At 43.8% G+C, this 18,798-nt stretch overlaps 1 protein-coding gene across 1 annotated transcript in view; it reads right to left on the bottom strand.

Annotated features, from left to right (window-relative positions):
* Positions 1-777: 777 nt before the first annotated feature.
* TMEM67 (transmembrane protein 67) overlaps positions 778-18,798 on the bottom strand; it is a 67,206-nt gene continuing 49,185 nt past the window's right edge. The window contains exons 18-28 of the mRNA XM_088471503.1: positions 16,750-16,836; positions 14,482-14,578; positions 12,038-12,171; positions 11,058-11,198; positions 10,893-10,973; positions 7,258-7,374; positions 6,189-6,305; positions 5,325-5,429; positions 4,388-4,490; positions 2,576-2,718; positions 778-2,481 (exon numbers count right to left, since the gene is read on the bottom strand). Coding sequence (XP_088327629.1) covers positions 2,401-2,481; positions 2,576-2,718; positions 4,388-4,490; positions 5,325-5,429; positions 6,189-6,305; positions 7,258-7,374; positions 10,893-10,973; positions 11,058-11,198; positions 12,038-12,171; positions 14,482-14,578; positions 16,750-16,836 — 1,206 coding nt within the window. The 3' untranslated portion in view covers positions 778-2,400. The remainder of the gene's footprint in view (positions 2,482-2,575; positions 2,719-4,387; positions 4,491-5,324; positions 5,430-6,188; positions 6,306-7,257; positions 7,375-10,892; positions 10,974-11,057; positions 11,199-12,037; positions 12,172-14,481; positions 14,579-16,749; positions 16,837-18,798) is intronic.

Below are 18,798 nucleotides of genomic sequence, written 5' to 3' on the forward strand. Positions count from 1 at the left end.
GTATATGGGGGTGCTATATGAGTGGGACAGGTACAGTATATGGGGGTGCTATATGAGTGGGACAGGTACAGTATATGGGGGTGCTATATGAGTGGGACAGGTACAGTATATGGGGGTGCTATATGAGTGGGACAGGTGTTTTTAAGTTTGCAGGTGGGTGTTGGAGGCATATTTTGAAGATATTTTAAGTGTTTTTAAATTACACAAATGTATACTTCTAGGCATTTTTATGCACCTCCAAATCAAGTAGAACATTTATTTTGTCATAAAACACTTGCTTTCTACCATTATTTCACTGATTTAGAAAGATGCATATAACAGCTAATGTATTTGACACATTTTAAGAACCCTAAATACTTTTATTATGGCCACTAATACACTTTTATGTTGTTCTCCTATATCAGTTTGGCGTTTTTTTTGTGGGGAGGGGGGCCACAGGCAGATTTCCCCAATTTTATACCTATATTTATCGAGGCAAAATACACAAAAAAATTATTGCGCAAATGCCGCTTTGCGACTTTTGTAATAGAATTGCTTGAAAAACGCAGATGCGCATAGCTGCGATGTGATAAAAATCTTTCGAACGGTGCGAAAATTTAGCACACCATAAATGATTGCATTATCACAGCTAGTTGAATTCCCTCCATAGTGTTAATGTGTTCAATAGGTGAAACGTTTTTGAAGTGCTTACATTTAGATAATTACTATATTTAATAAAGCGATAAGCACAAAACACATAACACGCACTTCTATCTGGAAATATTTTATTGCGTCAGGAAATACTAACAGTTACATTTCAAATACATAAAAAAGATAGATCATGAAACAACATATGGTTTAGCATATACAAAGATATAAATAACATGGTAAAATTGTAGTGGTCCCAAATATTCCTATTAAAATTGCTATTCATAGTTAAAAAAAGAGTTTAGAAAAAATACCACATGTACTTTAGGTAAAAAAAACAAACAGTCTCATCACTCAGTTCACAAGTTTGGTTATATCAACCACAAAATTAATATAATACTAATAGAAAACGTATACATTTGGTTAGAATACCATCGTCTACACCTGTTAGAATTGCCATTTATAATACCAATGGCTAAAATGACAGGTTAAATACATTCACTACACTATATATAAAGGGTTTTCTTCCTTCAGATTCATTTAATTAATTGGCTTGTACTTATCATACTGCAACTTTCTTTGCTTAGCTGAAAAGTTTTCCATTTCCATTGACCTTGGATATGACACATTGTTGTCGTGCTCTGCACTTTATACAATAATATCAGGACGGTTTGTGTCACAAGCAAGGACAATATTAGACTACTCTGTCTGATGATATAAAAACGCTCATAAAGAAGCCAGAAGGACAAAGAAATTTAGTAAGATTTGCAGGCAGGCTTGTGCAAACCAATTAAGTAATGTGATGAGAGAACACCTATAAATAGTTGTCTCTGCTAATACTGATCATAGATTGTACATTTTGTACAATGTATTTAATCATTATGCCAGAGTTCGGAAAGGAGTAGCGTGGCTGAAAAGTAATTGATCTTGAAAGGCAGTGAATGAAATACTGTAAGTAGGGCAAGAGACCAGTGTTACTCAGCAGTGCCATCTGGTGGTGCCATCTGGTGGTAGGAGAACAAAGTTCTCTCAATGAGAAGGCAGCAAACAGTACAGTAGACTAAACAATAAATAGATATATTCTCCCCGCGATCCAAACTTAAATGAGGTGCAGCTTCAATAAATCTTTGTGACCTACACACGTCACACAGTGATATGTAGAATAATATGTAAAATAAAGCGCTCCTCTTCTGAGGCATAGGTAATAGTCACTTATATAAACATAGCTGTTAGATCAAACTCAATAAACATCAGTGAAAACTGGCTTCTTAAATCCTCCAATTAAATGATTTTTCTTAATTTCAATTGACTTTGATCTAACAGCTATGTTTATATAAGTGACTATTACCTATACCTCAGAAGTACAGTAGACTACTTATGGGTTGAAAAATGTAATAAAAGCACAAACACGGTGGTGACTGGATTCCACAATAATAAAATAAATAAAAATAATGACATCACCTATTGCGAATTAACGGTAAAAATGATGAAACAAAACACAGACATATACAATAATGTATCACACAGTAACCGTTCATCATTTTGTTCTATGTAGGGAAACTAACGTGTATAAAGCTAATAGAAAAAAAAAAGTAAAAAAAACAAAATAAACTAGTGTAATTTTGTCTTTAAAGATGTAACAATATGACAAACTTAGCAATAAATATAAAAAAAAATTGAAAGATCATAAAAATATTTTAGCTATGTACAGTACAAAAGTAACACTAACACCAATAGCCCATAGTCATCGGGGACCCCGGCTTCTGGCCATTATTAAAGCAGGAATCTTTCATCTACAAGAGTTTTGGACGCCAAGTTCTTCTTCCCTACAGCAGCACGGATCAGCCGGAAACACTATAAAGAAGAAAAGAAAAGGCCTTGAACATAGAAAAAGAAGGGGTGACAAATCAGAGTGACAATCGCCGGAAGTATTCTACATAAATCTGACCTCGTGTTGCAGGTAGGTGATGACAGCAGCCAAAACAAAGCTCTGCGATATGATATCAACAGTACAGAAACACAGGGCGTCGAAGATAAGGAGCGTTGATTCATGACCATAGAAGACAACGTCGCTGAAAGAATGATGTTCATCTATGGATACGATAGAGACATTCACAGTCACATCACTCACAATAAAGAACATTCCACATCTGGGCTGGAGTCAGGTTTTATCCTACTGCTATAAAGAGATGTGTCCACATACATCTAGGATCCTTGTGTGTTACACAGCCGTTATAGTCGTGCCATGCTGTGGAGCGACTCTGTAGCGCTGAGCGTCTTTTCGTGCAAACGTTTCCCCTTTATATACAGTTCCAGCCGCAGTTGCACACAGAATATAGGAATGCCACATACAATTTTAATCAGCAGAATATGCCTGTTCTATTCTCGTCCTAGACACAATTTAAAGGAAAAAGTCACACAAAAAGACGGTTGACGCTGAGTCACACGGCGCTAATGCCTTATGTGTAACGTGACTTGTAGCGCGCGGAGGATAGATGTATGTGGACACATCTGTATATAGGCATGTGAGTGAGTGGTAAGCGCAATTGGATGCCATTAGTATGGTTAATTGGTCTTTCCCTTATAATTTGGTGCTCTAGAATTTTGCATTACTTTAAAACTGGCCTCACACATAGAGACTGATTCAGAGGTGGAATCAGATGCGTCTGCGTCTTTTGGCAGCTGCCCGTCTGTGACTTTATGCTAATGCCGCTATGTAGTCCTTCCCTGGTGTACATCTGTGCGTCTCCATGTGCAAGGACTGAGAAGCCCACTGTCTGCGCCTGTGCACCATGGAAGCTTGCAGTAGCCATATGGCAGGTGCAGATTCCTCGTCCGGGCATGGAGCGCCTGTGTACAGAAACACTACAGCGACACTCCCATAACACGCCCATAAGACGGGCAATCTCTGTGCGTCTGTTTAGCCACCTCCCACTTACCGCCCAGCAGTTTTCCAAGACATTTCTATTACCGTACATCTCAAAATTGCTCAACTCTGTAAACATCGGGTTTGTGTGCGGTTCCAAATCAGGGCCATAGGTAGGTCTGGAAGGGGGGGGCTGGGCTGCACATGCTAATCTTAGACATAATAAGAGGTGCTACCATACTGAGACCTGTAGTTCTAATGCAGAAAAAAAGGAAAATGCAGGTGCACACAGTCTAAGCACCAGAATTGCCAGCGCTTATTGTACACCTGCATTGTCCTTTTCCTTCTTTTCTGCCATAGGTAGGTCTGGCTTGAGCAGGAGATGGCCGGGTGTGTGTCCATTGTGGCTATACACACAGGTCAGTCTTTCCATAATCCGATCAAAGGACCAGATCACCTGGGGCCAACTAGTATGATAACCACACACACACTTAGATCACAGTCTGCAGCCAACACATTTTTCTGGTAACACATAGATCATGGCCCGATCGATATAAAGAACTTTAGACTGAAATGCCTGATCACAGTGGGCCTGTACACAGAGCCATGTCTTTCTGGAAACATCACCAACTTGCATAGAACAATCAGTCCGTGTGCAGATGGCTTCAAAACAATGTAAATGGAACAACATAAGGCAAGGAAAAACAGATCATTAGCGGAGTCTGTGAAAATTATATTATTTGACTATAATGTCAATAGATTCTCCTATAGGCTTCTGCAGCATAGTTGCACACATACACTCAGCCCCACTCACATCTTCCTAGTATGAGCCAGCAGCTGTTCTTCCAACCACATAGTAATAATTGGGTGAGAGACACAGAGAAAACACAATACCATTATAGAAGATGCTTCTGTCCATGGGCTCCATAAATTCCATGTTGAGCACTCGTTCCAAAAGCAGCTTATCTTTCACAAAGTAATCCATGTCTTTAAAAGCCTATAATACACGAAGGAAGGTGCTCTTATTACTGTCTGAACGGGTCACTAATAGAAAACTATGCACTAGATTAAATCTCCACTTTGGAGCTTTACAGCTATCGGGTCTCATTTTCTAAAATTGTGTTATTTCACTTTCCCTACGAGGAGTAAACAGTCTAATCCATATCAATGGCACGATGGCAGAGTAGTTAGCATTGCTGTCTCACATCACTGGGTTCTAGCGTTGTACTTCAGCCAGGGTGCTCTCTGCATGGGGCGTTTTTCTGCCCTCCCCGTGTCAGTGTGGGATTTCTGCTCATGGACCAAAAACATACAGGTGGGTTAATTTTGTAACTAATCTGGAGTTCCCCTGCCCTCCTGCTGGGGGACTACCAGTTACATAAGTCCTCAGAGCTTCCCATTCTAAATGTGGAAGTGTTTAGCACAGGCCTGAACAACCTATGGCTCTATCTAAGTCCTGCCAGCTATAAGAGAGCGCTGCGGCTTGTAGTGCCTCAGGTATCCAGGCTTGGATTATCATCCTCATATTCACCTCACAGTGTTCACTTTTGGGTACGGATTTGGTCACCGTTAAGAGCCACCATAAATCAAAGGCTCAGAGATACACTGCTCTGCATAAATGTACGGCAGGCTGTCAATGAATGGTTAAACATGACTTGCCAAACACAGGTAAAAACATCTGAGAAACAGTGAAGGAGTTCCTCTTACAGTACCATACAGCATAGAGAAGATAGACAGTTTGGAAGGAAAAGGGATGGTCTTAGGTCCAAAAGAGGGACAGATGTGACTAGGATAAGAAAAGAAAAAGTCAGGAGTTGTCTACGGTACATACATGGTCAATGAAGGAACAAAGGAATTTATTCATGGTGTGGTAGGCCTTTGTGCTCTGTTCTGACATGCTTGATGAGCTCTGTATAAACCGAGAAGGTCCACGGTTCTGAAATTAAAACAAACCAGCATTAAAGTAAACCAGTTTTCCATGTTATGGTGGACTCTAGCAGGGCTGCCGAGACATCTCAATAGAGAGGGACATGAGCAGAGTTCGAAGCACCGGAAGCCCGACAGCGCTGGAAATCCCGATCGTGGATAGGTGAGTATCTACTAACCTAACCCCCTAACCCTCCTTAGGGGTGCCTAACCCTAACTTCCCCCCCAAGTGCCTAACCCTAATCCCCCCTCTAAGTGCCTAACCCTAACCCTTCCCCGCTGCCTAGACCTAAGTCCCCCGGGGGGGTGCCTAACCCTAAGTCCCCCCTGGGGGTGCCTAACCCTAACCCTCCCTCCCCCTAGCCTAACCCTAAGTCCCCCCCGGGAGCCCTAAACCTAACCCTCCCCCCCCCCGCGGCTGTCTGCTCGCGGTGCCCGGCATCACTACGATCGTCTCCCGGCGTCTGGGAAATGCGGGCGTCTACATCTAGACGCCCGGCATTTCACCCTTGCCGGGATATGACAGTCGGGAAGCCGGCTGCCGGTATTTAGGCAGTCGGCTTCCCGATTGCATACCTAGCAAAGTGTGGGCTGTAGCTTTGCTTGTTTGGAAAAGATTTACTGTGAAGACTGTGCAAGTGCCGACACGGCTGGCTCGGGCCCCTGTAGTCCTCCCCAGACAAACCTGGGTAATCAGTACCACCGTTCCCTCACCCCCCCTCAGCGCCCCTGAACAGAAGAGAGAAATCGCCACACGGCACAGGTTTACCTTTGATAAATTATCATGAATCCGGTCAAATTGTGCCCTGGTGCGGTTGGAGATGGAAATCTGAAATGTCTGAATGTCCGTGTTTGGTTGTAGCCCTCTCTGACTGCACATATTCTCCTACACATAGAGAAAGGAACACATTTCATAAAAACTACTGATAAGATGGACCTTACATATAATTAATATATATATATATATATATATATATATATATATATATATATATATATGCTAGCAAAATGAAAGATTTACTTTACAGGGAATGGGTCTCTTCAGTTATCTATTTCACGAAGCTGTAGCATAGATAAAGGTCTGCTTTTCTTGTCACTCAACTCTAGAGTTAATAGTAAGTAACCCCATGACATAATACAACTCTATGTTTCTCACCATATATGAAATGCATACTGTAGATAAATTGTATGGCTTGTGCCCATATATGACTTTCCATTTGATCTATGTGCCCTATAGAATAATAGTAGGGGTGTATAAATATGTATCCTAAATGATATGCAATGCATTACCATTCATCTTCATCTGCTGGCATGGTCACTGTCTGTCCATCTCATCACATATTTTGCAAAAAAACTTGGCTTAAAGTTATTCACTTGTTCACTATATATCTAAATATACATTTTATAAAACAGTAATGTTTCTGACTCCGTGATGACGGACGTGTGTATGATAACAGCACTCTAATCATGTCCGTCGTCAGAGTCCTCAGGATTTCCCATGCTATGTGCACACTGCTAGCAGACAAGACTTGGCTAGTTGTCCATAACTACCAATAAGCATCAAGATAGAAATACAAATGAGGAGGGGGGAGCAGTAAAACATCAGGACAGTGGAATTAAGCTTTACCTGGGCTTAGTTGTTATATTGTATTTTAGCCAATGAACCCCGAAATGACTGCTGGCACCTAGACTTGGGTGTAATGTCTGTAGAGGAGGATGGATGTACATCTTACCTCCTTACTAGACTTTGTGGTTCCTGGATGTCACTAACTGGCTCCTGCATCCTACATTATCATGTCCACCCCTGACATATCCCCAATATCACACAGTACAATTACCGCTTCTCTCTTTAAATTCGAATTCATCTCCTCCATGTTGGTATCGGCGTGTCCATGGACTGAGCGACCATGGATATAGTATCCATAGCATCGATGTGACAAAACGAACACAGAGACCTGAAAAGGGGACACAAATAACGTAGATATAAATAAGGATATTGGTACAAACCTACTATCATATATGGGGTTGTCCCTACAGTAACCGTTTCCTAGACCTTTATCAATGGATGGTGATGGGTTCATTATACTAGGTTGATTCTCATAATGTCGACACTGTGGATTTCAGGTAAGTGTATCCCTAACTACCTAACCCTTATTCTAATGTCGACATTTTGACAATTTCATATGTCAACATTTTCCAGGTATCAACATTTGAACCATGTCGATATCACACGTCGACATTATAGTGATGACATTATGATGTCACTGTCGACAAATTGAATAGACTGCAATGTACAACATCCATGCGCTCGAAAATAAAGGCACATCTTCGCCAGCATTCAGAGCTGTAGGCGTCTATGTGGCCGCACTGCTCCCTTCCACCAGCTTGTGAGAGTAGCCTTCATTACTATTGCGCCTGCCTTATCCTTCATCTCCTGGGCTCGGACACATTCGCAGTGTGAAAAAATTCAAGTTCCGTCCACAAAACTTAGTTGTGTTCTAGATCTGGTTTAAAGTCGGTCACTATTCAAACTGTGTAAGGAACTAAACATATCTGGGAATGTACTAAGTAAGTGATAGATACATCTGTATAAAACACGGCATTTTTACCTACTTCACCTAGTACCATCCAAATAAACTAATTACTATTGGGAAAGTCACCAAAAGGAAATCTTCTATATCATTAAAAATGAATACAAACTTCATGTGAAAACTGTACAACATAAAAGTTATGGTTTGCGTGGATTGTTTCCGCATTAGGTTGGTGTCACGTGCTAGAGCTTGAATGTTGACCAGGTATATGTACTAAGCCTTGGAGAGAGGTAAATTGGATGGAGATAAAGTACCAACCAATCAGCTCCTAACAGTCACTTTACAGGCTGCGTTTGAAAAATGACAGCTAGGTCCTGATTGGTTGGTACTTTACCTCTCTCCAAGGCTTAGTACATAGATCTCATAGACACAGTGTCAATAAAAGCTCATCGTCTGACACAGTGACAGACAGAAATAAACTCTGAATGTGCAAAAATATGGAAAAAGCTCTTTTGGACACTGCGCTGTCAATTAATATAAGAGCAGCATTTAAAGCTACCCTACCCCTAAACCTAGACCCCCCCCCCACCCCCTAACTCTCTCCCTAGCGCCTAACCCCAATACTTACCGCCGGGATTCTGAATGTTGTCGGGATTCCAGCGCCAGCCCTGATGTAAAGGGCAAGGAGCTAACATTCCACTAAATCTATTGCTAAATGCTAGCAATAAGAAAGACCCTTCATAGCTTCTTCAGGTTTAACATGTTAAAAAATCTAATCTATCCTTTTGTTTGTATGACAGTGCCAATCTTGTGCAAGACTACACATATTTCACACCTCTACACTCGGGATAAGAAGCAGACTCATTTCTGGGGAAATTTATGGGGTTTTATTAATTGCAGGAAAGAAATCTGGAAAAATATATATTTTGATGTCTTTTTTTCACCCTCATTTTGACTAGTTTCCCAATATAACACACTTCTAATTTTCTACTAATATAAACTAAGAGGCTAAGCTCAACATATGCGCTGGACATGAATTCTCATGTACTATAGGGGCATATAACTTGTTTTACATGGACAAAATATAATAGAGTAGGTGTACAGCGTTCTACGCTCTCCGAGCTGCAGCTATATCACATCTAATACTACTACTAGTCAGATCCTGTGCTCTATAGAAAACAACATACTTACTGTAACTTTGGCACTGAATGTTTTGCTATCTTATTTGAAAGCTACAATGCAGCATTATAAAGTCCTACTGTAAAGGGACACTAATATCAAGCACATCCTTTACATAGTGGTGCCTATTACAGCAGAAAGGATATGCTAACAATACTATGTTACACCTCTGGGTATGAGCAAACTTAAGGAGTTGTCACTTCTATTTTCTACATTTAATTTTGGTCCTGGATGTGACCCCTGGTAACATTATACACAGCCACCAATAATATCGCACTCTAAGTTATATCCCCACCTGTACTGTCTCTTGATATCATCATACACAGCCACCAATGTCACACAGTAAGTTATAGCCCCACTCGTACTCAGTGGCATAACTAGGGTCTTTGGTGCCCAGGGCAAGATGAAAAACGAAGCGCCCCCCCCCCCCCCAACTGTGTGCGCGCGCCTGTGGCCACATGCCACAAGGGGCGTGGCCACTGAAAAATGGGGGCGTGTCAACATTATACACGTCACTCTGGGAACATTCCTTTCCATTCCATATGCACCTTAATGCCCCCAGTAGTAGTGCCCCTCTTGCAATGCCCCCAGTAGTAGTGCCCCTTATGCTATGTCCCCTTATGCAGTGCCCCCAGTAGTAGTGCCCCTTATGGAGTGGTCCAGTAGTAGTGCCCCTTATACAGTGTCCCCAGTAGTGCCCCTTATGCAGTGCCCCCAGTAGTAGTGCCCCTTATGCAGTGCCCCCAGTAGTAGTGCCCCTCTTGCAATGCCCCCAGTAGTAGTGCCCCTTATGGAGTGCTCCCAGTAGTAGTGCCCCTTATACAGTTTCCCCACTAGTGCCCCTTATGCAGTGCCCCCAGTAGTAGTGCCCCTTACACATAAAACACACAGACACACAAAATGATACTTACCCGAATCCCTGCTCCTGCGTCCGCTGCCGTCCGCTCATCCCTTCCAGCACCATGGGAGAGACATCATGACGTCTCTCCCTTCGCCCACTGCGGGAACCAGAAGGCGGAGCTCATGAGTGAGCTCCAGCCCGGCGCCGACCCTGGATGCAGCAGCCAATAAGAGTCTGTCTGACTCTTATTGGCTGCTAAAACAAACACACCACTGCCGGTGTGTTTGTTTTAGTGTGTAGTGCCGCGGACCGCACTGCCCTGGACGACGGCGCCCCTTGCACTGTCAGGTCCGACAGCGCCCAGGGCACGTGCCCCGCTCGACCCCTCCTAGTTACGCCACTGCTCGTACTGTCCCCTTGGTAACATTATACACAGCCACCAATGATATCACACAGTAAGATCCTCACTCATACTGTCCCAATGGTTACATTATACACAGCCACCAATTATAACACATAGTAAGTTAGATCCCAACTCGTATTGTCCCCTTGGTAACATCATACACAGCCACCAATGATATCACACAGTAAGATCCCCAATCATGTTGTGACGGAACTTTTTCATATTTCAGATTATACTGACAGGAGACCTTTTGGAGGTGACAAAGGGATAATGGGGACATAATGCAAACAAGGGAACTGTACTGAATGAAGATCTCTCCAAACCCACCATCAGAGAACCTAGGTAAAATCCTGTAGTAAAACACATATTCATATAGTCATGCATTAATATTTACATTAGAGAAATACAAAATAAATATTTAGCAGTTAAGTCCCTTTATTAGTAAATTATTAATTTGCATCAAATCCAACATATTGTTAATTGTCAATATCTAACTAATAATTCAGCAGTGTTACTTACGTTACTCATGGAACATAAATCAACAAACTGTCGGATTTTATCTTCCACAAATCTTTCATAGATTCCAGAGAAAAAGAGAACCTGAAATGACATTATAAACAGCTTGTTATTAGAAAGTATTACTCTTCTGCTAAAGTAAAAAAGCTCCTGCCCTGTTAACCTTACCTGTAACCCTCCGATGGCAAGCCACAACGCAGAGGCCACGCCGTACCGCAGAATGCGGCTCCAAGGAGCTATGTAACCCTGGGCATCTCTGGAGAGGCTGGAGGAGGAATCCCGTAATGCCAAGTTTTCAAAACCAACAATCTGCAAGCAAAGCTAATGGTGGTTATATAAATGCCCAGCGCTCTCATTTACAATGGGTGCAGGGTACAGAATCCTGGGGGCCGACATTGCACACCCCGCACCCACAGACCCTAGCACAGTGCCAGAGTCTACTAGTCTCATGAGCCTATGAGGAGGAGGGAGGGGGGCACATATAGACTGCACCTGGCCCCCAGCTCTCTTGACCCTCCTCTGTTTTTTACACCTGGTGTATTGTTACTAGAACCTCCCTGTCTCATACACCTGGTGTATTGTTACTAGAACAACCCCATCTCATACACCAGGTGTATTGTTACTAGAACAGCCCCCATCTCATACACCTGGTGTATTGTTACTAGAACATCCCCAGTCTCATACACCTGGTGTATTGTTACTAGAACAACCCCATCTCATACACCAGGTGTATTGTTACTAGAACAGCCCCTATCTCATACACCTGGTGTATTGTTACTAGAACATCCCCAGTCTCATACACCTGGTGTATTGGTACTAGAACAGCCGCCGTCTCATACACCTGGTGTATTGTTACTATAGAGAGACAACATATACTGGTGCTCATTGTTGCTCATTCCGCTTCCCATCCATGTCTGGTAGTGCAGTGATGAGTAACCCTGTGGTGCACTATGTAGTATAGTAATAAATCATGTTTCTAAGCAAGAAGGATTAACAGCCCCTCACAGCATTGTTAAAAAGAAAACAGTTCCCAAAACTCTTTCTGACATGCTTGATGCAATATGTGAAAGCTATCGGTATTGGGGAGCTCTGCACTGTCCCTCATGGGACAAAGGCTTACCTATAAAAATGGAACTAGAGATAGTTACCTCCAGAAAGAAGAGCACAACGAGAACTTGAAAGAGAGGATTGATCTTGCGCACAGTCTGGATTTTATTCCATTCATTTGCTATAAAGTACGTTCTCCAGATACTCACAGGCACGGGACCAGTCTTTACACCCCCTGCACAGGAAAAACAAGTTCAAACAGCAAGTAACAAGATCTTCTGCTCACCAACATGTCTGATCATCGTCATTATATCATTGATACTATATGCTAGACAACTGTAGCATAAAGCACAATCACCCATTAAAGATAGGCAAATCAGATGCTTAGTGTTTCAGTTATACAAGAAACTTTGAATAAAATGATATTAAATTATTGTTTAACTAACAGATAATTTAGAATAAAGTACTGTTTTTACTCATGAGATTTACAAAGGTTTTCATTTCACAGCAGCATCTACTTTCCCTCTCAGTACAGAGAATTACACAGCAGGAGAACCTTCAGCTTTTATGTAGACTTTGGGAAATCTGGAGGTTAAATGTAGCTGAACAATTAGAGATGTTTCCCCTTGCATTGGTCACCAAAAGTTCATGAATTGCAAAATGGCAAATCAGACCAAAACGTACGGTGTGTATAATCCGAGCCTGCACAGTAGTAGCGACTGCTTCTGCCAAGACCATTTTTTTACTTCACTCACTGTTCAGATCGTCTCAGAGGGGTTTGGCACATTGTGTTGGGGTTGGTTATGGGATCCCGGCAGTCAGAATACTGACAGCGGCACCCCGACAGGCAGAATCCCGGCACCGTTAGGCAAGTACCCTAACCCTTACCCCCCCCCCCTCCCCTAGTGCCTAAACCCAACCTTCCCTCCTTAGTACCTAACCCTCCCCCTTCTCCTTGTGCCTAACCCCTGATACTCAACTTCGGGATGCCAGCGGTCGGGATTCTGGAGCTGGGATCCCGACACTGTCGGAATTCCAGCGATGGTATTTTGACCGTCAGTATCCCGCACGCTGGGATGCTGACTACCTCCCTTATGTTGACATTCATCATATCGACACGAGTATGTCAGCGTGGTCATAATTTCGACATGCAGCATATCGATATTGACCATGTCGACACTGCTGAAATGTCGACTTGATTAGGATTTCGACAAAACCTTCCTGGTCGTCTAGTGGTGACTTACCTGGTGCGGCAGCTCCTGGATCCAGCTGATGGTGATTTCCGGCTGTTCCTGGCAGTGAGTATTGCTAACCCCTAACCCTCTCCCTAGTGCCTAACCCTAACCTCCTCTCCTGCAGCCTTACCCTAACCCTCACCTTCCCTCCTGCAGCCTTACCCTAACCCTCACCTACCCTCCGGCAGCCTAACCCTAACCTCCCCTCCTGCAGCCTAACCCAGCCCTCTCACAGCTTAACCCTCCCCTCTCACAGCTTAACCCTAACCCTCTCACAGCCTAACCCTCCCCTCTCACAGCTTAACCCTAACCCTCTCACAGCCTAACCCTCCCCTCTCACAGCCTAACCCTAACATTCCCTTCTGCAACCTAACCCTCTCACAGCCTAACCCTAACCTCCTCTCCTGCAGCCTAACCCTCTCACAGCCTAACCTTAACCTCCTCTCCTGCAGCCTAACCTTAACCCTCTCACAGCCTAACCCTAACATCCCCTTCTGCAGCCTAACCCTCTCACAGCCTAACCCTAACCTCCCCTCCTGCAGCCTAACCCTCTCACAGCCTAACCCTAACATCCCCTCCTGTAGCCTAACCCTAACCTCCCCTCCTGCACCCTAACCTCCCTTCCTGCAGCCTAACTCTAACCCTCCCCTCCTGCAGCCTAACCCTCTCATAGCCTAACCCTAACCTCCCCTCCTGCAGCCTAACTCTAACCCTCCCACAACGGATAAAAAACAAAGAGTCCCTGCGCTATGTGGATAACAGCAGAACCAGTTAAAGGCAATTGTGTCAAAGGTAAAAATAAATGAGCGCTGTATGTTTGTGTGCAGAACACAGAAGTGTAAGGAGGTAACATAGGGTCAGCCTAGCGCACACAGACCTCCATATAACCAGCATGGGACAGTGACAAGAAAGGACGCCAGGGCATGGCACAGCTCCGATTTCTAACCCCTTAAAAGAGGGCTATAAACATCTATTATTGATTTTTTCGTATCAATATAACCTTGTGTTTTTATTTTATTTTTAGCCAATGCAGATGCAGCATATTACACATAGTAGTATCCATCGGCCAAAGCTACTGATCATCGGAGGCTTCAGGGAACTGCGCAATAGTAAATCTGGCCACTGGTCTAGTCTTTTCATATGTTCCAAAAAGTTTTAACTAGAACCAAAACATAACATACTGGAAGTTCCAGGATTTAGCACACATTACAGGTAGGCCTAGTAGTCGGTTACATACAGTTTTTTCAATTACTTCAGTTGAAAATGAAACATATTAGTAAAAGAGAGAAATCACATTATAGCATTTTCACCTTCAGATTTTACAGGTCTATTTTTGGGTCTCTCCCAGTCAATGAAGAAAATATCGATGTTAAGCTGCAACATGAGTGTGTGCAGGAACTGCAGCGCCTGAAACACAGAGAGACAGACTGAGTATGACTCGGCAGCATAACATTACACATACACTATACAAGCCCAGTGCCTTATGCTGGGTAAACACCTGAGCGACCAAGCGGCCGGCCGATCGCCATGCAAACCGAGCGGTTGATTTGGTAACCATACACACGGCCGCTCGATATTTCTGAAGACATCACAACTGGGCGGGTATTTCAATCTGCTGCCCAGTTGTGACGTCAGTGCCAGCGGTTCTTGCAACCAGTGTGCAGGACGGCAAGTGCGTCCCCTGTATACACGCGCATATGTCCAAGATATATCGCATCTGCCGTGCTGCACGGCCAACACGATATATTTGTGAACAACGTCATTCCCAGATATATTGTGTGTACACACGACTTGACACACTTAACAATATATTGTTAGTCGGCTGTACGAAGGATAAATTGCACAGTGTGTACCCAGTATTAGAGTTAGTGCTTCTGTACACGCTGATATAAATTGGACAACTAATGCGGTAGTTCCTAAACTTGGTTCTCAAAGAACCCTGACATCCAGATTTTAAGGATATCCATGGTTGAGCAAAGATAGTTGACTCAAAATGATTGGATTTGTACATCATTCACCTGTGCAGGGGCGCAGAGAGCCGCGCCGGGCCTGGGGGAAGAATGGGGAGTTGCCTAATCGTGGGAGGCGTGGGCCCACCTCCTTAAAAAAAATATGTTTTTGCGTGGCGCTGCTCGCTGGGGACGGGGCACTATGAGTCCCTCAGCCCGGTGCATAGCCAGTGGGGGGCGCAATCAGTGTGATCACTCCCCCACACAGGCATAGGAGACTGGTGTGGTTGCTACTTAGCAGCCGCGAGCAGTCTCCCAGTGCAGCCCAGCACACAGCAGCGTGTGCTGGGCAACTTTATTGTATGAGGGAGGGGGGGTGATTTGTACCTGCTCACCCCCCCCTCTCGGTACCCCTGCTAGCATGGATATCCTTAAAACATGGACAGTTAGGCTGCCTTGAGGTTTGGGAATCACTTATGTAAACAAATATCTTGTCCTCTTCCCTGCACCCCCACCATTTGCTGTAATAACAGGGGTCCTGTTGCTCACAGGACCCGTAATGGGAGAGACAGAGGCCCTGATTCAGAGCCGGACGCTATTAGCGCTCGCTCGTTCAGAAAAAGGGGGTGGCTATTCAAATGAACCGTTCGCTCTTTGCGGTCTGTTGCCGCCTCTGTGTCTGAACGAGCGAACAAAACATGTGGTCGTTTATTTGATAAAAAGCGTATGAACTGCTCGCTATTCTTGTGGTTGGTTTTTCCTACCACTATATTGCGAGCAGTTCTGACTATAAAACAACCAAGTGACGTGGTCAATGACGCCGCTGTATTAATTATGCACACCCATAAAACGTCCGTTTTGACCTTTAGGCACGCCTGCGTTCTGCATTCCACTCCCCGTTTTCAAGCACCTTCCCCTGTTACCACCCACATACGCCTCCTCCTGTCACTCAAAGTAGCAGGCATTCGCTATATAGAGCGAACAAACGATTTTCGGCCGCACTGACTGGTTCGCGCATGCGTATTACAAACCGTACGCATGCGCAGATGGGCGAACATCGCTCGGAACGAGCGTACGGCCGCTTACGAGCGGCTCTGAATGAGGTCCTTATTTCATTAAGATAGTTTTTTTATTGTTTAAAAGCCCAAATATAAGCAGCTGCACACTCACAGAAACCAATTAGATTGCAATTATAATTTTTCTAGTAAAGTTTTATAAAATGAAAGAAAAGTCTGATTGGATAGGAGTTACAGCAGTGGTTCCCAAACTTTTTTTTTTTAAATCCCACACCCTAGAGTATCAGCATTTTTTTCCACGGTACCCCAAGGGTATTAAATTGTGCCTACCAGTAATCCTTGGGTTCAGTTATGTGGTGGTGGTCAGGGCTGCACTTCTCTTTGTCCACATATTTTATGACTGGCAGCCACCATTGACCAAATATAATTTTATTTGGACCACCAACCCGTGGCACCCCTGTAAGTGCCTCGAGGCACCCCAATAAATTATGCATATATTGTATATTACATAATTATTGGACACTGCAATCTTTAGGGGATACAGCAATTTACTGATTTCAAATATTACTAAACAGAGACAGAGCTATAATGCAGTATAGAGAATATCACATACCTTCAGGGCAAAAGCACACGATACATAGGTTACAAAGCTTCTTTCATCATTAGGTAGCGGCAGCAGGACAGAAACATATAGCTGGCCCTGTAACACACACACATATGAGGCAGGCATTAGCACACAGCTACATTTATAGGCCCAATAAACCCAAAGTGATGGCTGATCTAACATGAAAAGGCGTCTAGAAATATTCACAGACAGATATGTACTAAAGAGAGACCGGACAGGATGTAAGAGGTTTCCTGCAGTACGTAACCTTGTTCTCTACCTCACTGCAAGATACTGCACTATCGGCCGGATTCAGAGATGGATGCAAATGCCTTACGGATTCGCGATTGCAAAAATATGCTAATGAGCGAGCACTTGCCGTTCAGTGCTTAGAGACGCCGACTGACAGCATCTTACATCCGCCGCACACGCACAAAACTGGAAACATCAGCCTTCTAAGTAAATGTAAGCTGTCGCAGACACAGCCGGTCTCCAGACACGCAGAGGGCTCTCCTGCTGCGAGCAAGCGGCTAATTTATGGATGCCCAGAAAACACTGCCGACACGCCTGCGTTTCTCTAGCTACCCCCCCCGCAACCTTCCCAAAACGCTGATTACCTGTCACTCACTTTGTGAGTAAATCCTCTTAAGAGTGTAACCGCATTTCAATAGCTGCGCCGCTGCAGTGTGACTTAAGGTGCGTACACACGTAACGATTTTGTAACCAACGATTTTCTGTCAGATTTTCCCTTGAAAAAGTGAACGATTTTTTGAAGTGTAATGAACGATTTTTTGAACGATGAACGAATAATGTTCCTTCCCTTAATGAAAATCGTCATGTTTTACAGTCTGAAATGGACGATGAAAGATAACTAGAAACGGGAGTGTGCGCATTTGTGATTATCGTTCATAGTTATAACTCATAAACTGAACGATTTTTTTTAGCGATTTAACGATAACGACGTCGTTATCGACAAATCGTTCAAAAAAATCGTTAAGTGTGCATGCACCTTTACTCGCACGCGCAACGGCTAACAATAGCTCAATCTGAGGAAATATCGGCAGTACATCCACATCTGAATCAATATTAGCAGCCATATTAGACACATTCACGGCTCTGTCCAGGCTCCTGCAGGATGGAGAGGTTCACACCCCAATATGAAATATCTGACAAGATCCTGATACTTTTACATAGTGGAAGTTGATTGCAAAGCGCATGCAGCCAGGATGAGGGCACATGAAGGTGCACAGCTGCCCTCCGCTCTGAGGTGGTACAGAATGTCATTTCTTCTGTGACATGAAAATGACCGTGTACTTCACCACACAGCAACACCACAACAAGTAAGAGCTCTACACCCCATTAGTTCAGTTCTATAGTCTTGCCCTAGAAAATAAAGTCTAGTTTCTGCACTGCTATGTAATACCAGGCATCGGTGGGCCTACTCCATTCTCTGCACGTAATACCCTCAAGTCTGCCAAACGCCTCACCCAGTGCAAAATGCTGCTCCTCTGCAAACGCTGCTATATTACAATCCCTAGGCACAGATATAGTGAGGAACAGAGGCCCTGATTCAGAGCCGGACGCTCTGACAGAGCGCTCGCTCTGAATCAGGGCCGTCCCTCTCAATTTTAGAGTATCCTCCGTCGTGCGCATGCGCTTGCCCGTCGCTATCCGGGTCTCACGCATGTGCACGAAGGAGCCGCCTCCGTCGTGAGCATGCGACCTGGCCTAACATCGACCCGCTTGCGAGCGCTCAGCGCTCGCGAGCGGGTCTGAATTAGGCCCAGAGCGCGAGCAAAACTGATTTTGCATTTCCCATAATCCCAAGTGAGTGTCGTAAATGAACTTAGCGTTTGTTAAATTGATTGTTATTATTTGACCATTGCTATGAAATGGTTTAGGTTTAAAAGTCATTTAAGTTGCTGGTTCATTTCTAACTTGACACAAAGTCCAATGCTTGGCTATGCTCTATCTCTATATACATTGTGTAAAGAGAATCTACCTCCCACTAAACTTGGATTTAGTAAAAGACCCAAGCTGGCTTGTGTGTTGGGCAGG

This window comes from Taudactylus pleione, unplaced genomic scaffold (assembly GCF_031769625.1).
Source record: "Taudactylus pleione unplaced genomic scaffold, aTauple2 ptg000114l, whole genome shotgun sequence".
Classification (NCBI taxonomy): Eukaryota; Metazoa; Chordata; class Amphibia; order Anura; family Myobatrachidae; genus Taudactylus; species Taudactylus pleione.